The sequence below is a fragment of the Vulpes lagopus genome, chromosome X (genome assembly GCF_018345385.1).
Source record: "Vulpes lagopus strain Blue_001 chromosome X, ASM1834538v1, whole genome shotgun sequence".
NCBI lineage: Eukaryota > Metazoa > Chordata > Mammalia > Carnivora > Canidae > Vulpes > Vulpes lagopus.
This window is the reverse complement of record NC_054848.1, coordinates 116984427-117006899: the sequence shown is the minus strand read 5'-3', so window position 1 is coordinate 117006899 and position 22473 is coordinate 116984427. Positions and strand designations below refer to the sequence as shown.

Sequence of the window (22473 nt, the reverse complement as noted above, 5' to 3'; positions counted from 1 at the left end):
AACTACAAAAGCCCATTTAAACTGGTTCTATTGTATACACTTGTAAATGTCAAAATTGCAACTTGCGCAAATTATCTCCAAAATTGGAGAACACAGCTGAAAACACTGCAATTGCTGTACCAGTGTTGGATTCAACGCCTGAAACGGCTGGATTGATCCCTTGGCCGGGATGCTAGGGAGAGGACACCAAGCCCAGAGCGGCCTAAGGAGGGACGGACAGGGGGCATATGGAAAGGAATGACACACACATCGGATATTGGACAGAGAGGGTTGTTGCTCTTACTCCTGACCCCTTTCAAAGGTAGAAGGGGATAATTAAACACAGTTTAGGCCAATGTTATTGCTCAACTCATGACCCTAAATGCTGAAGGATGACTGGGTTTCTCCTTCTGCAAATAGTCTAAACTCCTTGCTGGCACTCAAGGTTTTTTACAGAGATGCACTTATTTGCCTGGGGTTCATATCTCTCTCTACTTCCCATCACTCAAACTGTGAACCAGCCACTCGAGACCACACCGGTATGGATCATGCCATGATCCCTCATCTCATCGTGCCTTTACCCATCCTATTCCTCTGTGTGGAGTGTTCTTCTCTTAGGCCATTCTCCACCTGTCAAAGCTGTAAGCATCCGACAAATACTGCCACCTCTCTGAGCACTCCCTCAACACCCAGGGACTGCTAGATACTTCTCTGAACCTTTCATTCTCTACAAAGACACTTTCTACACTGTTTTGTCAATTAGCTGATAACAAGTAGAGGGTTTTTTCATCCCTAACTTTAAGTCTGTTGTATGACCTCAGAAAATGATTTCTGAATAAATGAATGGATGGATGAATGGATGGTTAATGGGATGGAAGGAAGGAAGGGAGAAAGACACTTTTTTTAATGTGTGTTATTACAATAGCCATGGTTATTTAGGCATTGGAAAAACTGATGGTGAGAAACACTTCTTACTGGGAGCAGGTGAGGAAAAAAAATAAACACTGGACGACAGAAGTGTAGAAGTTCTATCAGTGTGATGTGATGGTGTGTAAAGATCTGTGTGCTTGTGAGCAAGGACTGGAAGGTGATATACAAAATTGAAAATCGACCTATTGGAGTGAAGAGTATAGATTTTTTAAATCAAAATATGAATAATAGTGAAAGGGAATATAAAGGAAGGGAAAAGAAATGTTGGGAAATATCAGGAAGGGAGACAGAACATAAAGACTCCTAACTCGGGGAAACGAACTAGGGGTGGTGGAAGGGGAGGAGGGCGGGTGTTGGAGGGGAATGGGTGACGGGCACTGAGGTGGACACTTGACGGGATGAGCACTGGGTGTTTTTCTGTATGTTGGTAAATTAAACACCAATAAAAGTTAATTAAAAAAAATAAAAAAATAAAAATTATTGAAAATTGTTGTTACATCACCTAGTTGGGCTTCTTAAGGGATGATCTCACTCTTCTGATTCATCAATTCTGGGCGCAGTGACTTAGACAGGGGCAGTGCTCTAGGTAGTACAATACACATGCCAGTTTCTGTGTGTATATATGATCTTAAAGCCTCTTCTTCAGTAAAAATGAGATTTACGTTAACATCCCAAGGGGCAAGAGGAAGTCTAGACTTTTTTAAAGATTGTATTTACTTATTTATTTTAGAGAGAGAGCATGAGCGGGGAGAAGGGTAGGGTGGGGGAGAGAGAGGGAGAAAGAATCTCAAGCAGATTCCACACTGAGCATGGAGCTCAATGCAGGGCTCGATCTCACAACCCTGAGATCAGGACCTGAGCCGAAACCAACAGTCGGATGCTTAACCGACTGCACCACCCAGGCGCCCTAAGGAAGTCTAGATTTTATGGCACTAGAACACCAAGGCCATTTTTATTTTTAAGACTCCAACTGGAAGACTGATACATCTGAAACAAGATAAAGGAAAATGGAGGAAGGAAGAGAATTGACCTGTCCTGGGGTAGAAAGTGTGTTCTTCTCAGAGTTTCCAGAAGTATGCATGGCAGTGAGAGGAGCAGGCCAGGAATGGGTCATCTCCTGGTAAAGAAAAACAAAGCAACTTTATTTTGGGGTACTCCAAAAAACCAAACACTTCCTTGGCACTACATATAGCAGGACTCCTTATAAATACTTACTTAGGTGGTTTAATTATTTTCAGAGGAACTTAAATTCATCAGCTCCATCCCCCTACCTCTGTCCTGGTGCTTGAAGCCTATCTATGGCACAAAGCATCACCCAACATCCACTTGCACGCTGCCAGTGACAGGAGCTAGCTCCCTAATGCTTGAAGCAGCCTGTCCCATGTTGAGACAACCTGATCACACTATTCTTACTGATGGTGAACTAAATGCCTGTCTCTCAGGAGCTTCTACCTATGGATTGTACTTTGGAACCACACAGAATACATCTCTTCCTTCACATGACAAGCCTTCGGCTGTTGGAAGACAGCAATTCCTGTCCCCTGGTACTGCTTTTTCTCTAGTCTGAGACATCTGTAGTTTGTTCATTCATCATTGGGAGACTTCAACTTTCCTTCTAATGCTTGAGTTCTGCATTCTGTCAACTGTCTGATTGCCTGAGGCTCATCTAACTCATGGTATCCTGTTTCGGGTGTGATATGCCAGCTCAGAGAAGGGCAGCACAGTCACTACCTTCATTCCGGAGACTCTGATACTCATTTCTCTTGGCGACAAGATGGGGAGCATGCTGTTGATTCTTCCATGCACAGAAAAGGCCACTGAAGAAAATTCATTCTCATTCATCGAGAAGGTTTCTATGAGATTGGTAACACTGTTCTGTCCAGCCATCCGCACAGCCTTTCTGAGTTCAGGTCTCAAAGCAGGAGAAACTCCTTATCAGCAGGGCCACCTTCTCGATGCCTCCAAACACTTGGCATGAAAAGAGTTGCTGTTCAAATCTTGCTCGAGTCTGAGGGCTCATGGCCAACATGCTTTCCCCCGAATAGTAAGGGTAATCAAATCACAGGCTCCACGTCCCAGCACCAGAGATGACGAAGTTTGTAAAGCAGGAGGGTGCCAGCATGTGTTGTATTCATCAGACATTTTTGGTGTATAAACACTCAACAGCAAAATCAATGCAGTCATGGGGGAAAAAAGAAGGAGAGCTTTGGGGAGGAGTGGAGAGGATCAAAGTTTGTGAAAGGCCTTTTTTTTTTTAATGAGTCAGTTACATAATACTTTCCCCCAATCTTTATGGGTAACGTAATTAGTCATTTCAAAGGTAATATTAATAAGAACACTCAGGTAGCATGAAAACTTTTTCCCCCTTCTATAATTACCCAGTTCAAAAAGAGCCTTTGATGTATGAAGAGCTGTAATGCAAGGAGATACTTCACAGATTCATTCACAGTAGCAGCGCTGAAGCAGAATTTGTAAGTATGATTCAGACAAGGGCTGACACAGATTGGATCCTACCTAGCACTATTTACAAGGAGGCGCTAAGGACATTAAATATGCATACAAGATTTAGAGGGGATGCTTAACCTACTTAAGAGAGAGACTATTTTCAAGTGTTTTCGAGTTGTGCATTTATATGCAGTTGATAACGTTTGTGACAAACGCTCCTTACGCATTCATCCAGACTGGCCCAAAGTAACTCGACGTGACAACAGTTTAAAGCTGAATTCCAATTACTGGATAGTTTCTTTTCAAGTTTGGGTGTCTTCTTTTTTCTGACCGAGGCTGGTCTTCTCCACAATTCGTCCCCATTTCAAACATACTGGTCCTCTCGCGGCTGAGCTAACCAAGGGGCTATAAGCTCCAGCGGTGGGAATCGAGAAGCACTGTCTCTTACCAGCACCTACAGAGTATGCCTCAATCGGCGAGAGGCTTGGTTACATCCCTTTTCACCACGGGCTTTAGAGGTGTGCCTCTGGATTTGTTGAGAGGTGTTTCAGACACCTGGAAGGATGAACTCCCTCTCAAATGTGTACCTTCTCCCCCAAGTCATCTGAATTGACTCTGTGGCAGAATGGGATTATCTTGAACTACCTACCGTCAGAGTGCACCACCCTGCTGGCCAATCCACACAGAACTGCAACCCATTTTGCATTTTCAATTACAACTGATTCTCTATATTTGAAATGTGAAATTTCATGAAATGGCAAGCTGATTCCATGTTACCACCGATGCATTTGATTAGAGTAGGGAAGATGCAGTTGAAAGGAATATAATTTCCTGAAAGGCTATCTTCAGGCAGGAACGTTGGAGCAAACTCTTTTGCTTCTCAAAATGAGCTAGACCTGTAAAGTGTGGAGAGCTCACAGCAGATTTTCCATTGTCATCCTTTTCATTCACACTTGAAGGATATTAATCTATTTTTATGTTCTTGCTATTCCCAAGATAAGAACACCCATGCACCCTTTTCCAACTGTACTGTCTGTCTATTCATCAGGTAGGGATGAGCACAGTATTGCTCCGCAGTATTGCCAAGGCTTTTACAAAAGGCTCCAGTGCTGAGCACCCGTGCTTAACACCAAGTGTCATTCCTCCATTAACAACAAACTTCCCTCTCTCTCCCTCACACACACACACACACACACACACACACACACACATACATTTGCACGCATGCACCCATGCATGTGATTGGCCTGAAATTCCTTCATCTCTGGGCTCCCTTAGTCCTCCCTGAGAGAGAAATAAAGCAGGGACTCATCTTCCCATTGGGTAGTGGTAAGTGAATGCTGGTGACCAGTTCCAAAGTTCACATTCTTTCCACTACACCAGATAGGTTGACTGTTATTATAAAGTTGACTACCATAGTCAATGGAGAAAGGACTAGGTAAGTAATGATGTTTTATCTTTCAGCAATTGACAAAGAATGAGTTTCACAAGAAACAGAGCATTCTATGTAATCTCTAACAACAGGATGGGTGCTTAAACTAATGTGAGCTGAAGACTTCAAAATTGAACCCAGAAAAATCAGAAAAAGCCCAATTTTCCTTATTCTTCAAAGATTTGATTGATCAATTGATTGATTTACAGCACGAGCAGGGGGGAGGCACAAAGGGAGAGGGATACAGGGAGAGAGAATCTCAAGCAGACTCCATGTTGAGTGCAGAGCCCAATGCACAGCTCTGAGATCATGATTTGAGCCTAAACCAAGAGTCAGATGCTCAAATGACTGAGCCACCCAGTCGCCCCTGTTTTAGTAAGATTTATTTATTTACTTGAGAGGCGTGTGTGGAGGGGCGGAGGGAGAGAATCTCAAGCAGACTCCCCACTGAGCACAGAGTCCAACAGGGGGCTCGATCCCACAACCCTGAGATCATGACCTGAGCCAAAATCAAGAGTCAGACACTCAGCCAACTGAGCCACCCAGGTGCCCCAGATAATGACCAATTTTCCACCAGGGATTACTTCTCCAGCATATTAACCATATTATGGTTCACGGAGAGGATTCTAATGAATCCCAAACAACTTGTGCATACAATCACTTTGCTGGGTGTGCCACTGGCTAAGGAGCAGAAGATGGTCTGGATTTCAGATTCTCCTAATTTCAAATGCATCCCGTACTCACCCAACACAGAGCTCCCTGTCTGGCTATTCTTTGTAGTAACTAGGATGTGGTCTCAAGCCTTGTTTTACTCAACTCTGTATCTCCAGTGTCTAGTATATAGTAACTGGTTAATCTGAGATATTCTTATTAGTGCCTGAAGTTTGTGTGTTTGAATTAATAATAATAATTATTAAGATTCACCAAGTGCTTACAGTGCTAGGCACTCAGTTCCCACACTCAGCATTCGTGTACTACAAACTAAAGAGGCAAGGGTTACCATCATACTCCTTTGGAGACACGAAGAGGTCAAGGGGCATGGCCAAGGTCACACGATTAGTAAATGGCTGGGTCTGTTTGGTGGATGCCCTGTATTTTGTTCTACTAACTTCTACAGTGCCAGTCACTGGGATCTAGAAAGGATAAAAAGTCAAAATCCTTCCTCCCCAAGAAGAGCTCACTCTGCTTGATGTGCTCACCACCTCAAGAGGGAAATGTGCCAAGGCATCAGAAGGAATCCGTTGTGTGAGGCCTTTGAGAAAGGGTTCATATTGAAGGCAAGAGGAGCTATGTGTGTGCATGTATGTGTGTGTGTCTGCATGTGTATTCTTTTCAGAGGCTAACACTCTACGTGGCACACAGAACACACTCTACGTGTTCAAGCAGTGTATGTTTAGGTTCTACAGCGTAACATAAATATTAAGGTCCCTACCTCAAAGAGTTAAGTGAAGAAATGATTATTTTTTCAAATAACCATCCTAATGAATACAATGGCAATATCTCACATATTTCATTGTTGTTGCTAGAGTACTAAAGCTCCCCTAAAGACTCCTGGACTGAGAGTAAGGAGAGCTTAATTCATGTCTCCATTTGGCCGAAAGCTACCTGAGTGACCCCAGTCAAGTCACTTGCCCTCTCTGAGCCTCAAGTTTCCTACGTACAGCATGTGGGCTTTGGCTAAGATGGCCTCTGGGGGTTCTCTCAGCTGTCAACACCGTTGACCTCTGCTGCCATGTCTCCAGGCCTGCCACAGAGGAAAGGGAGCTAATGCACATGTGAGGGGTCCAGAAAGCACAGGGTCAAAAACACCCAAAGCTTGTGGCTACCAGCCCTACAAGCAGAGCCAAGGCACTGCCAGTATGAACCTAGCAGACAGGCAGCTCAGGCTCTGTCTGGAGCTCCAGATGAGAGGGGCTCTGTACAGGGGAAGGGTTCTTCCCCTTCCCTCTCTTGAAATGCTAAGAATATAGGGGCACCTAGGTGACTCAGTTGGTTAAGTGTCTGCCTTCAGTCCAGGTTGTGATCCTGGAGTCCCAGGATGGAGCCCTACATCGAGACCCACATCGGGCTCCCTGCTTTGTGGGGAGTCTGCTTCTTTTTTGCCCTCTGCCCCCGCCCCTGCCCCACTTATGCTTTCTCTCTCTCTCTCTCAAATAAATAAATAAATAAATAAATAAATAAATAAATAAAATCTTAAGAAAAAAAAGAAATGCTAAGAATAAAATAACTGCCATTTTGGAAATACAAATTCTTGTGAGGAAGACTAACAATACGTGGGAACAGCTGAGTGGTTTTAAAATACAAATATGATTGAATAGACAAAGAAGTCCACAAAAATCAGGTCTGAGTTTGTTTTCACTGAGACTTGGACTTAAATGACCTTGGACTCCAACTTCTATTGGGGGAGGGGATACTTTTCTTTCTGTTTCTAGTTCCAGGAAGCATGATAGGAAAGTAAATATATACACTGTGCAGTCTGACGTGCTGTAAGGGCCTAACAATACAGAAACATCAGCACCTTCCTTTGTCCAAAACTAACTACAACATGAAACTAGTGAGTCCAGTCCATGGGTCCCAAATATCCAAGTAAGGTGTGTTCACTAGAGTCAACTCTGCTTCTTTAGCCAAAGAACTCTCCCTTCTCCAGAGCAAAAGCACAAGTGTGTGTGGGTGGGGGCAGGGGACGTGTTAATAACTCCTCAGAAAACCTAAGTTGCTTGAATACATGATTTAGAATCTTTGTATCCATGGGCCCTAATGGTTCTTCACAAGGCCAGAAACAGGGGAGTGAAGTGGAGTTAGGCATGAGGGTTGCCAGCCAATAAGGGTCAAGGGCTCTTGGGGTCCCCAGAAGGACCGGCCCTGGGAATCGGGCCTCGGGGGAACAGCAACCAGGTCATTCCTGTCTTCAATCCGCGATCAGTTGCTCGCTGGCCTGTAGGAGGCTCTGCTTCCCCCTGATAGGAAAGGGAAGCCAGGCAGGAGTATTAGCATTAGCTCTGTTACCTGCAGCAGCAGTGGGGCTGGCTGTTCACTAGGAAATGGACCATGGGAGCTGAGCAGGCCTTGGGGTGGGTGCCTGCAGGGAGCTGAGCAGTCAGCTGGGAGCGGATCCACGAGCTGACTGTATGCAGTCCGCACAGGCTGCTATTCCCAGCGTGGCCCACCAGCATGCAGTCCCTGCAGAATCATGCACCTTCCTGCTTCTCTTGGCAGGCTCTCCTTCTGACAGGCCCCGGGAGGACAAGGGCAGGAAGATGGAACCCTTTGGCCAGGGTCATAAAAGTTCCCATGCGAAGAAGCAGGGCACATGGAAAGAGCTACTGGTCTCTCTCTCTTTCTCTCCCCCCACCCTCCCTGGACCCCTCCAGGAGAGACGTTGTGTTTCCCAGAATGTTTTGTCCTAAATATGCTCATACAAAAATACGCTGCTTACTTAAGGTTCGAGGGCCTTTTTAACACTGGCCAGGCCACAATCTAGAACGTTGACAGCACTGGGGAAACAAGATCCTACTTGGAAGACTGGGAAATGGCCAGAGATCATCCTGGTGTCAGTAAGGCATCGAGTGAACCTCACATACAACTCCCTCGGCTGAGGGTGGAGATGTGCAAGGTGCGTCATCACGCACTCAGGTAGATTTACAGTGCACCTGAACAAACTTACACGAGTTGTGGAATCAACAAGTTCAACCTTGAAAGCCGCCTCCGGAGGCATTTCATACGGCTTGGCCACTTGTGCTCCTTCCTTAATCACCACTTTTAATGAGAATGCTGCCTTCCTCTTTATTGTGCTTTTTTGATAGCAAGACATCGCTTTCAGAAGCACTATCTCATTTAACCGACAACTTAAGAACATACAGAATGTCTGCTTATCAAAATTGTAGGTGACAGTAAACGGCAAGGAATCAAAATTCAGAAAGAGCTTGCCAAACCCGGCCTGAAGCCAAGAAGATGAATTTTAGCACAGGTAAATGGAAATCACAATGATGTTCTACAAACCAAGTGTCAAACAGCAGAATGAGAAAGCCCGCCTGACATAGCTATATGTAATTCATGGGCTAAAACCCCGAGGATTTTAGTTTGGGGGATTTACCAGCCAAAAGAACCAATGCCAACACAGGTGATATTAGGGCAAGTCTGACGCCCACGGTGTGGAAGGCAGTAAGTAGTTAATAGCACACAGTAGACTATATGGGGCAGACTGCATCGGAAACAGGGCCACTGTGGATGGGCCCATGCTGGCAGGGGCATTGGAGGACTGCAATCTCTTACTAGGGACAGCCGTGAGAACCAGAAGAGCCTGGAAAGCTCATCACATGGATAAATGCCCTTTAAAAGGGGATATTTAGTCTACAGCAGAGGGAGAGAGGGAAGATCTGACAGGTGCCTGCAAGTACCCTAAGGGCTCTCATATGAAAGAGATTTGGGACCTGCTTTATAGACCAAGAGGTAAGGGCTTGCCCTATGGGTAGAAGTTATCAGGAGACCAATTTTAGCTCAAACTATAAAAGATTTTCCATTCATATGAGCTTTCCAATCATGGAGCTGATGGCTCTAGAAAGCAATGGGGGCCCATCTCTAAAGGCAGGAGATTTAAAGGGATTCCTAAAGAGGTGGGGCAAGGAGGTTAAGGACCAATGATCTTATGATCATATTCTTCATCTTGATGAAGTCAAGGATATTTATGAGGCAAACTGAATCTGAGACAGCAGGGCTGTCATCTGCTTTTTTTTTTTTTTTTTTTGACATGACATACAAACATGGATGGCGACATTGGCTAAGGAGATTCATCATTCTCCCAAGGACGGTGGGGGAGGAGTACCAGGGAGGGCCTGCTACCTCACAGTGAAAGACAACAGCCTCATTTGTCTGATCGTTCGCTCAGCTCTTGGAAAGTCCAACAACAGTGGAACCATAGACTTTCCTGGGCTTGATCACTAACACTCCTGCCAAGCCTCTCTAGTGGTCAAAATGCTGTTCCACGAAATTTAATGAATATTCTTCTCTTTGGACAGTCTCCTGAGAGTGTATCTCCGATTTCTATGCAAGTGCTCATAGGGAAGAGGTATAAAATTAACTGTCCTGTTAAACATAACTTCCTAATAATGGACCAACACAAAATGCAATCCACCAGGAAAAAAAAAAAAAGGCTAATGTTTTAAAAAAGTTTCTAACACTAAGTTATAATTTCACTGACATGGTATAAAAATCCTGGCGCTATTTCTTTCTTCAAATAAATAATTGTCTGCTTTATTCAAAACTCCTCAGTGCTGGCAGTTGTTCCAGGGACTCTGAAAATTTTCTTCATCAGCCCCAGGGCTGTACATGCAAAAGGTCCAGCTCACACTGGCTGCTGTCATCCTGGCACCCCCCCCCCCAACAGGATTCTACTTTAAAAGGGCCTAATTCTAATTTACAGTTGGGGAGCTCAGTGATCAGTGATCCCACGGCTTCACCATGTGTTCATTCAGGCAATGAGTCCATCTTCTTGCCATTGCCAGATGCAATGAATTCCATTTCATTCGCTAAACATAACAGGGATGTGTATAGCCATGGGAAGCTACTTGTCAGATGCTCTGCACTCAGAATCCACAAAGAAACCTCTCCAAGGGCAGCAATAGGTGGGCAGACCAGCATGGTGAAATATTGGGCTGAATTCAACCAGACCCATGGAGTTCTGCATGTGTTTCCAGCAGGGGAACCCTGAGGCTGCAGCTCACCTAATTAATGGGGTTGAACACCCCCACAGATGATGGCCTTGTAAATTTGGATCCTTCTCAGGACATCTGTCTCCATTGGTCAAAGCAACCAGTACAGAAGACTGGCCACACCAGTAGGAAATGCTGCTAGGTTGATTTCAATCGAAATTGCTTTCCTGCGTAAAGGCAAAATTAGCATGAGTTCAAGAGTAAGAAATGTAAAAAAAAAAAAAAATGGCCATTGAGAAATATTTTTGCTCTGTGGTCCAGCCCAGGCATCAGAGGATTCTGAGGTTTCTTGAAGGCCATCTCTTCCCTTTCTAACTCAGGAACTTGTTTTCTTCATCCAGAAATTAATTTTGACACTATTACTTGTTTTCAAAAGTGATTTTGTAAGCTTCACTGTTGAGTTTGTGTTTCAAATTATTTTGCCATCGAATGCATCCAAATGACCATCACTTAAAACATAATATAATGGTGTGGCCCTTGTTTTTTGTTTCAGAGCAACTTTGCTGGATGAAATGACACACCATATCCTCACAACACAAAAGAATTTTTTAGGGTTAACCTCCAATTTGCTCCCTTAGCTTCAGGTCAGCCAAAGCAATTTGATAAAATTAACACACCTTCATTGGCTGCTCCCCCAGCACCATCTTTAATGATCTACATTCAGTTTCATTCATCTAAAAAAAATTATTGTCTACTCTTTGCAAGGTCTCTAAGAGCCAGGTATCTGGACCAGGTCCAGGCACAGGGTGTAGCTGGGCTCTACTTAGGTAACTAGAGTATTCATAATTGGAATGGGTATCAAATAATAGCAATTATTGGTTATCATTCAAAAGTTGAACTAAAGTAAACCTGTCAGAGTTGGCTTAAAAAAGAGTCACATTCAATTTGTTATCGTGTTCCAGAAATCACCAGAGATGGGCTGATCTCACACCGTGGGACAGGCAGATTGAGCCTGCAGGTGCGGAGACACAGCTTCTATCATAAGTGAAAGACAAGTCCAGGCAAAGGGAGGCAGGAGGAAACATTTCGTGCAATTCCCAGTCTAAGCCTTTTACAAGACACACACAAGGCATCAGTATTCCTTTATAAGGGCTGCCATAGCTTTTCAAACATGATAGTTTTCTTGTAGTTTACACTTATCACATTAAGAAAAATGGTAATGAGGAGTTCATGACAACTGCTTTTAGAAGGAACAAAGGCTCGATTGCTGAGGAAAAAAAGAAGTAATATCTATTTTCATGGAAAGAGCCCTCCAGTGAACAACTTGGCCATAGCTTTGCTCTCTCATTATTTCTAAGCTCAGTAAAAATAAGGTGTCAGGCCACTAATACAGCTGAAACTCCAGCCAATATGATTTGCATGGAATTGTCTTTCCTCGTGGAATCACAGAATCACAGCACCAGGGGGATGAAAGGGAACCGGTTTGTCCCATTAACAAAAAATCAACTAACAAATTGATCATAAGGTCTTGATGTAGCTACTGAACACCAGGTCTTCCTCCTCCATCAACACACTCCCCACAGTAAAAATAAAAATAAGCCAGGGATGCCTGAGTGTCTCAGCTAGTGAACTGTCTGACTTCAGCTCAGGTCACGATCGCAGGGTCCTAGGATAGAGCCCTGCATTGGGCTCCCTGCTCAGTGGGGAGTCTGCTTCTCTCCCTCTCCATCCACTCATGTGCTATCTATCTCTCAAATAAATAAAACCTTCTTTAAATTTTTTAAAAATAAAAATAAGCCAACAGAAACATCACACTCTCTGCAGTTGCCTGAATTTAAAACATTATAACCACGTCTAAGCCTCAGTGAAATTGATTCAGAAATCCCCCTCAGAATATTCCAAGCCCCTAACAGGCTGAGTATTCTTCAATGCCTGGACAGTCACTCCTCTCTCCAGATTAGTTTCTTTCTGCAATTACTTCAAATAATGGGAAATAAATAGCTTCTTTATTCCATATTAAGACTGGCAAAGAAGCCGCACAAGTGAGAGCCATATCTTTTTTCTAGGGATGTCTGGCTAATAGAGAAAGAGAACATTCTAAAACCAATATGAACGCTCTAGGGGACAGGCAGTGTGGACATAAGACCTTGCTCCACAGGCATGCTATAAAGCTTCAATCCTCTGTTAAAATCAGGAAGGCTGGTCCCTGTTTGCCTTGGTGAAAACAGCTACCTACCAAACAGCATAAGCTAGAAGTAGCTACTGACATGATATGGCTTTGGAAATCAGAACACAGAGATACCATACACTGAGCATTTACTAAACAAAAATTCAATCTGATTCTTGCATTTTACCACCTCGTCATGTTTGGTTTATTATTATTATTATTATTATTATTATTATTATTATTATTATTAAAAAGGTAACAATCATAGAGTCTGTCATCAAAGTGTCTTTTTATTAAGAATTTCCCGTTGATATCCTTGAGGCATCCAAAGCATTTGCACACCACGAGAAAGGGAAACTTTCCAATTCTCCCATCACCCCCTGCCCACCCCGCCAAGCTTTTGGTAATGACCTTGTGGGAACCCACGGCTCATGGATGTCTCTAAATCCTCTTTAAACTTATGTTTTCAGCCAATATCATCTCTTGGGGTCACTAGACCAATACGTTTACACCCTGGTATAAATATAGGAAAGCACCAAAGAGAAGATCCAAAGAGAATATTATCAAACCCTTTGCTGGAAAAGTTCTAATGAGCAACTGTCACATTGGACTCGAGATAAATAAATGCACTTGGAGGACTCTTCCCCCATAAACTTCCCTCTCTCAGGCCTGGGCTTCAGACCATGGTGTGTAATCAACTTGTATCTCTTGTCCAATTGCCAGTTGTCAACCAGTGGTCTTCTACTGGGGCTCTAGTCACATGCACCCTGGCCCCTTCGTGCCACTGGCTCCTGCTCATCTAGTCTGTCCTTCATTTGCTTTCAACAAGAAAAGAAATGTGCAAAATCATTAAAAACAATCCCGGACAGGGATTTGCAAGCTACCCACAGAGACTGTTATATAGCTGACAGAAACCGACGTGGCAGGGTCTCTGGGCTAATTAAACAAATGTGACAATTTGAAAAGCTGCAAAGTGCCTTATGAACCATGGAGTGGTCAAAAATGAAAAAGGGGAAAAATGCCCTGTATTAAAAGACACGAATGGAGCTCATCTATTTAATCATGAGGAAAACCATCACAGGGGCAATTTACACTCCTCAGCTCAACTGGATTGGGAGCCTGTGAAAGGCTTGAAACATGGAATTCAAAGCCATGCTTCAAGGATATTTGGGATTGCTGAACAATTAAGAGTCACAATTCAACCCAATAGAATTTTGCGTGTATATAGTGGCTAGAATGCCTTGGATGCACCGAAGTCTCATTCATGTTGCTGTGTTTCATCCACTCCAGAATCCAGGGAAGTAGCTCTCCTTGTTCTCATCTCATAGATCAGGTTCCTGAGTCCTAGAGAAGAGCAACCTCTGGCTCAGAGTCACGAAGCCACCACGTGACGGGCGAAAGACCTCTGTCCCAGCAGTGGCTTTGCCCTCTGGGCTTGTGCCACCACTGTGCTCCATAAGGATGATGGGCTCTCCAAAAGGGAGTATGGTCAAACAGGCCGCAGGAAGCAGGCTTGGTCACCTTTCTGTAGGCTAATAGTATTTTGGTTATTTTAAGACCATTAAAGGTCATTACAATTTTAAGACCATTAAAGGTCATTACAATTTTGGTCATTGTAATTGTTTTGAAACCCCTGCCCTTACTCATGCTACTTTCTCAATTTATTGTCATGTGTGTGCATCATACAATCTGGATGGCAAATCGAAGGCAATAAGTCCACCTCTAAGGAGAAGCCTTGACTTATTAAATGAGCCTTGTCACGAACATAGAATCCAATGAGTGGCTGTCAACAGGACTTAGGCCATGTTAAGGTTAATAATCCAGATTTGGGGGCCCTGTAAGAGTACTAGATCATGGTGTAGGTGAGCAACTTCCCTAATAAAGTCATGGGTCATCTAGAGTCTCCAGAACTGTCCAAGTGTTGCCCGTGGTCCTTCCTTTGATGGTGGGACTTAGGTGACTACCTCAAGACATAAATAAGCTGGAAATGGTAGGAAAGGGAAGTGAAGGAGAGAGAGGAGAAGGAGGGGAGGTGCAGGCAAATCAGGTGCTGGGTTTTCATAGTACCATTTTTTTCTGGAAAGGGCCCTTTCAGGGTCTCATGTATGTTTGCTTCCCAGAACCTGGATATAAAAGGCATTATCACTCCTACTGAACACAGAGGAGACAACGTGCCTGAAGCCTGGAGTGTAGGTGGGCACTTCCCTGCACAACCCACCAAGCCAGGCATCCATGCCTCAGATTTCCTTCTTTTTCTCTCTTTTGTGGGTACATTCACTTTATCTCTTTCTACCTACTTAGCCCGATATTTGGTTCTTTTTGATATAGTAGGAGTACTGCTCAGAACTAGAGTCGCATTTGACCAATAGATTCTACATAAGCTTCAGGATGGAAATAAATGATTCAGATAGACTCTAAACATGGCTAAGGGTACATCATCAAAAAGTCAAACTAGATTGGGTTTTATTTAATGATCAGACTCAGAATGAAGACCTGCAGCAGATGTTAAGAGAGAAGCCAGGGGCAGTTCTCTTCACTAGAATTTTCAGCAATGATGGAAATATTGTTATTCTGTACTGGCCAGCAATAGCCACTGGCCACATGTGGCTCTTGAGTGCTTATGATGTGCCTCGTGGACTGAGGAACTGAACTTTTATTATAATTGAACAGATTTAAACATCACTAACCAGCCACGTTACCATACTGGACAGAACACGCTAGTCAACAGTCCACTTTTACAGATGGAAAACCTGAAGCCCATAATGGTTCAGAGACCGGCCAAGGGTTACAAAAGAAGGTAGTGGACAGGTCAGGGCTAGCTCTGAGGTCTCTTGGTGCCCAGTCCAGTGCTTTCTTCTTAATCCCAGTCCTTTCAAAGGTTGGAGTTCTGTGGTCTTGCTGTTTAACACAGACCACCATTCACTTTGGTATCAAAAGTGTTGGATGTGGGGTGGCTCAGTGGTTGAGCATCTGCCTTCAGCTCAGATTGTGATCCCAGGGTCCTGGGATTGAGTCCCACCTCAGGCTCCCTGCAAGGAACCTACTTCTCCCTCTGCCTGTGTCTCTGCCTCTGTGTGTCCCTCATGAATAAATAGATAAAATCTTTTTAAAAATTATGGGTGTGTGAGGCTGTGCTAGGGGCTGTTGGGTTGAAGAGCAGGAAAGAGGCTGCAGAATGTGAGGGTAGACAAACTTCTTGGGTTTTCTCCAGCCCCAACAGGTCCTGAGAAGTTGGAAGGGACTGGAGAGAAAACCAACAGAGGCCCAGACAGGTGGGATGCTTTTGTTTTGCTTTACTGTTCCATGGGCCTTTGCTCTGTATTTTGTGAGCTGGCAATTTCAAATTAACATGTTGCCAGGGAAGAGCTGGATGAGCTGGACTGTGTTAGCATGCTCACCCCAGGAACAGGAGATTAGGGGGAAGTGCTCTGTTTTGATACAATCTTTGCTGTGAGGCCGAGAGTGCCTAATAGAAACAATATACAGGTTTTCAGCCACAATAAAAAAAAAAGGTCTGGAAAATTCCCTCCGGAGGGGGCGGGGGGGGGGAACATGTCACAGAAGCATCTTTCTTGTGAACACAATGACAATAAGCACAGTGTAGTGGCACCAAATCAGCCCCTTTAAAACATGATTTAAGAGATTCAAATCAGCTCTCTGGGATTACAGTAGCATATGGGGCCTCCACCTTTGCTTTTAATCAATGCCTTGTTTAAAGTGACAATGCCAACATTATTGTACTTTGAGGAGCAATATTAAAAATAGGTTAGAGCAAAGGTATTAAATAATACTTGGCAATGGAAAACCCTAGCACAAAAAGTAGCACTAAATATATTATTGGAAGAAATAAGAAATGGAGTCATTATAATGCCTAGCATTTGTATCACTATTCTACTCACTAAACACTATCATCTGCTTATTAACTTATAATAGCTCCATAGAAAACATATTATTACTTCACCAAGGGCAGACATGGCACTGTGACACCATTTTCTCTAACCAGTCCTCTATAAATTTTAGTCACTCAACAAACAGCTACTCTATGGATTTTTTAATACACCTACACTTGTCACCTTTGTGTCTGGGGGGAGAAGGGGCTCCTGGGTTAGGCTAAGGGGCAGAAAGACGAATGTGACACAGACTCTGATCAAAGGAACCTCACATTATGCCATGAGAGGCAGCTTTTCCCACATACAAAGGTGACAACCATGGATGTGGAAAAGGTAGTGAGGGGACCCAGAAGGAGGAGAGAGAGATTCACCTCATTTGGACAGTTAGGGCTCCCTAGAAGAAGCAATGTTAGTGTTGGCTCTCCCATGGTGTGAATAGGAGTTTGCCAGGCAGACAGGAGTGGATGGAGTTCCAGACAGAGGTGGTGGGAGGCAGGGGGAAAGAATTCTCTGGAGAATGGAGGAAAAGTAACAAGAGGTGAGGTAGGTACAAGCCATGACAGCATGTCAGAAGGGCCACGACTGCCAAGATGAGGATTTGGGAATTCATCCTCTAGGTGTTGGGGAAGCACAATACTCCTGCATGAACACTTCTAATGCCAGAAATGTCACTTCCCGTCATCCTCAAACAAACTAACCAATTAGAACAGGGCAGAGAGGAAGGACCTAATACTTACTCAGTGTTCCAAGCACATCCTAAGGGAATAACTAACATACATCAGCTCATTTGATCCTCCCATTAATCCTGAAAATTTGGCTGTATTATCCCAGGTTTTTAAAAATATATTTTTAAAATATTTTATTTATTTATTCATGAGAGATGCAGAGACAGAGGCAGAGACACAGGCAGAGGGAGAAACAGGCTCCCCACAGGGAGTCCAATGTGGGACTCAATCCCAGGACCCTGGGATCACGATCTGAGCCAAAGAGAGACGCTTAACCACCCTCAACCACCGAGCCACCCAGATGACCCCCAAACATTCTTCCTTTAATTGCTCAGATACTTATCCCCTTGTAACTGCCCCTCAGGGGTTGGGTTCCACCATTTGAAGTCTCCTCGCCTAAATCCAGCCTTGAGCCCTGCTCCCACCACTGTGAGTCCCTCAGGCAGCAGTGGTCTGCTCCCTCTTCTAGTTCCATCTTCTCTTGGATAACCTCTCTCTTCAGTCATTCTGATTGTGAAACCACTCACTATCCTACTTACTTTCTGCTAAATGTATTTCAATTCAGCAGCATACCTCTTAAAACGGGTTATGAAACTAATGAAAATTTTAGAAATTGAGAAAATTTAGAAAAGGAAAAAACTCACCTATCATCCTGTCACCCTAACAAAATAAGGACTATTATTTCAGGGTATTTTCCTTTAGTTTCTTTTTATTCATATCTTTACATGGCCATAAAAAGTAAGTACATAAAATGTTATAGCAGGTTATTTCACTTTGCAGTATATGGTAAGGTTGTTTTTTTATTTCTTCACTACATCATCCTCAAAGCCATCTTTTCAATGGCCGATTATTTTTCTGAGTGTATAAATCAGAATTTGCTTAACTATCCCCTTATTGTTGGACATATAGTAGCATTTTTTTTTGGTATTACATATCATGTTGTAATGAATAACTTTGTTCACATAGGTTTTCTAGGGGTCTGAATTTCCCCCGTATCATGATTTCCCCAAAATGGAATGATAGATGATCAATGTCCTTCTAAAAATGGGATGGCCAACCTAAATAAATGTAGAGACACATTGTGTTCATGAGCTAAAAAGCCACGCCAAGGTAAATTCATCTATTGATACAATGCAATACTAACTAGCATTCGAGTAGAATTTTTTATAAATGCAGACAACATGTTTCTCAAATTCATATGGAAAGAAAAGGAAACTAGAATAGTCAAATCATTTTAGGAAAAAGAACAAAGTTGGAAGATTCATATTATCCTGATTTTAAGACTTGCTCTAAAGCTATAGTATTCAAGACACTACAGTGTTGGTGAAAGGTCAGGGGCATGGATCAATGGAAGAGACTAAAGAAACCAGAAACAGAACCACATAAATAAGGTCAAGCTACTTTTTACAAAACTGCAAAATAAATCCAATAGAGAAAGATAGTGTTTTCAACAAATGGTGCCAGAATGCAATGAACAATGAGCTTCAACCGGCACCTTGCAACATATACCAGAATTAATTCAAAATAGGTCAAAGTCCTAAATGTAAGACATAAACCTATTAAATTTTTAGAACATAGCATGGGAGAAAATTTTTATGACATTGGGTTAGATAACAAGTTCTCAGACTTGACACCAAAATCATAAACCACCAAAAAAAAAAAAAAACAAAAAAAACTGATAAATTCAACTCCAGCAAAAAAAAAAAAAAAAAAAAAAAAAAAAAAAAAAAAAAAAAAAACTTTTGCTAAAAAAAAAAAAGAAAACTTTTGCTCTTAGAAGGGCACTGTCAAGGAAAAGAAAGAAAGAAAATATTTTCAAAGCACATATCTGGCCAAAAGCTTATATCTAGCATATACATACATATAAAACCTTGGAAATTTAACACCAAGGTAACAAACAATCTGGTTTTTAAAGTGGATAACGGGTTTGAATGCACAATTCATCAGAGAAAATATACAAAACTGAAAATGAGCACATGAAAAGATGCTTAACATTATTAGCCATTTGGGAAATGCAATTTAAACCCACAATAACATACCACTACATATTTATTAAAAAGGCTTAAATAAAAAAGTAACAATAAGATCAAGTGCCAGCAAGGATGTGAGCTAGGTCTTCCACAAATTGCTGGTGTGAATGCAAAATGATACAGTCCCTCTGGAAAACAATTCAGCACTTTCTAAAAATAAGGTTAAGCATACACTTGACCCCCAGCAAACCCCTCCTAGGTATATATCCAAGATAAAAAAACAACATGATCACACAAATATCTGTACATGATTATTAATAGCAACACTATTTATAATCACTAAACAGCTAAAACAACCCAGGTATTCTTCAATGGATGAATGAAGAAACAAATTGTGGAACATCCACGTAATGGAATAATATTCAGGAACAGAAAGGAACAAACTATTTCTGAATACAACAACCTGAATGAATTTCAAAGGCATATGTTGAGTGAGAGAATCGCTATGGAAAGATTACATACTGCATGATTCTGTTTATGTACGGTATCCTGGACAAGGCAACATGGTAGGGACAGAGAAAAGTTTGGTGTTTGCTAGGGGTTAGGGGTAGGGAGGAGAGTCTGACTGCAAAAGTGTGATATAAGGGAACTCTTTGGAATACTGGAATTGTTTTATATTCTGTTGAAGGCAGTGATGACAGGAATCTATACACATGTTAAAGCCCACATGAATGTAATTTTTAAAAAGATAAATTTTGCTGAATGAATAAAAAAAAAAGATCTGGCCAGAAATTAATAGCACATGCCAAGTGTGGTCTAAGTAGAACAGGGCAGAGTGGATCTATCCCCTTCTTAGTTCTAGGAGTTCTAGACCACAGGTCGGCAAACTACCTCTCACAGGCTAATTGTAGCCCACTGCCTGTTTTTGTAAATAAAGTTTTATTGGAACATAGCCACAAGCATTGCTTTACACACTGCCTATGGATGCTTTCATGCTAAAACAACAGAGTTTAGCTGTTGAGACAGAGACTATATGGCCTAAAAAGCCAAATATATTTACAATCTAGCTCTTTATGGGAAAAGTTTGCTGAATCCTGCTCTAGATACTCGCATGAATACATCTGTGGGCAGTAATACATGTTACCACTAAATTTTTTCTTATCTACTTTAAACACTGGTGGACTCAAGTGCATTACCATATAGATATACCCTTATGAAACTTCATTTTATTAGATTTGGTCCATCTGGTAAGCTGTTTTCCTGATTCCGACACATGGTATTGTTAGCAAGCTTGCTTAGTTTCATCATTACCCATGGGTCAGGGGCTGAGCCCTGCAGTAATCACTTAAAATCTATTTCTTCAGCTCTATATCCTCATGGTTAAAGACGGAATCCTTAATGGTTAACAGCCTGGACCCTGAATCCAGGCTCCCTGGGTTGAGATCTTGGTTCTACCACTGGCTAGCTGTTGAACTTGGAAAGTCACTTAAGCACAAAGTACCTCCATTTCATTACATGCATTGGTGGGGATGATGATAGCATTAGCTTCCTGGCATTGCTGTGGTGATTATTTGAGTTACTATATGTAAACTCCTTAAAACAGTGCTAGGTATAAAAATCTGCTATGCAACCATTTGATATTATTAGTGTGTAGATTCTTTTTTTTAAAGATTTTATTTATTTATTTATTTATTTATTTATTTATTTATTTATTCATTCATGAGAAATACAGGCAGAGGCAGAAGCAGGCTCGCTGCGGAGGGACCAATGCAGGACTCAATCCCAGGACCCCAGGATCATGACCTGAGCCGAAGGCAGACGCTCAACCACTGAGCCACCCAGGCACCCTAGTGTGTACATTTAATTCAGGCCAAATTGACTTCCAGTCCCGTTTCAATCCCTTTAGTAGCTGTATGGTTATGTGCTTTGGGACAAATTATTTAACCTCTCTGAGGCCTCTAGGCTGCCCTTGGCCCATCAGTCAGTGGTCTCTGGATAATGACCAAAGCACTTCTGGAGAAATCACACAAAATCTAGATTGGAACCTTGACACTGCCTCATAATCTTACTAATAGTATTCCTTAGGTAGCCCCCTTTCTCCCTGTCAATGATTATTTCAAACCTTCTCCAATCTCCTCAAACCTCTAAACTTTTCCCTGATTACCTCCAACCTCTACTGGCTCTTCAGGAGACTTGGGCTAGAAATAAAAAATTGTGAAATGCTTCCACATTTACTTCTAGTAAGTTTTTGAGTTTGATCTTTAAAGCATCTGGAAATACTATTGTTGTGTGGTGTGAGGTAGGAATCCAAGATTAACTTGAAGAGAACAGAAATGTTTGTGATACCATCCTTCCTATCTAAGAATAATACGCCTTTCCATTTCTTTATTCTTTAGTGTCTCTCATAGTGACTTAATGTGTTCATATAGCTTCTGGCACATTTCTTGTTAAATGAATTCATAAGATATAAATGGAGTCTGTTGGCCCATTATATCTTACAGTTGGTTGCTTACATGTAAAGACTGTTTCTATATATTTTGCACACTGAAATATTGCTGAATTGTTGTATTGTTTGTAATAGTGCTTTTGTGGATTTCAGGAAAATAGTGTGTGTGTATGTGTGTGTGTGTATACACATATATTATCTACAGATAATTATTTACATATTCTCTCCTATCTTAATACCTCTTATTTCTTTAGCTTGTTTAATTGCCTTGGCTCACCTCCAGGACAATATTAAATAATAATGGTGATAAAGAACATTTAGTCTGATCTCTCAACTATAATGGGAATGCTTTTAGAGTTCCTCTGTGAAATGTTACACTAGCTCTGGGGTTGAGATGGATGTATTTTGTCACATTAAGGATGTTTTCACCTATTTCTACTTTATCCAGAGTAAGTGTTGAGTTTTGTCAAGTATCATTTAGCATCGATGAAGATGATCACATAGTTTTTTCTTTCTTATTCTATCCATAAAAAGCACTATATTAATGGATTTCTTAATACTGAACCAGCTTCACTTTCCTGGAATAAAACCCACTTGGTCATGGTTCATATCCTTAAAAGTTCTATCTCAATCTATTAGCAGTTCACTGAAGAAATTTGCATCAATATTCACAAGTGATGTTACTCTGTAATTTTCTGTTTTGCATGCTATTTTTTGTCAGATTTTGGCATCAATGTGATGTGCTGATTTGGCTTTTCCCAAAAAAAAATACTTTGCAATATTTTCTTCTGGTTCTATGTTCTGAAACCGCTGAGCTGTATTGTTCCTCCATGGTTTGGCT

General features: G+C 42.1%; 1 protein-coding gene across 5 annotated transcripts in view; it reads right to left on the bottom strand.

Annotated features, from left to right (window-relative positions):
* Nucleotides 1–22473, bottom strand: part of AFF2 (AF4/FMR2 family member 2) — a 467806-nt gene that overhangs the window by 151530 nt on the left and 293803 nt on the right. For 3 of the 5 annotated variants that reach the window (XM_041740303.1, XM_041740304.1, XM_041740307.1), the window contains one exon: nt 1940–2026. The exons of the other annotated variants lie outside the window; for them this stretch is intronic. In XM_041740303.1, the coding sequence (XP_041596237.1) occupies nt 1940–2026 (87 nt within the window). The remainder of the gene's footprint in view (nt 1–1939; nt 2027–22473) is intronic. 5 annotated transcript variants of the gene reach the window in all.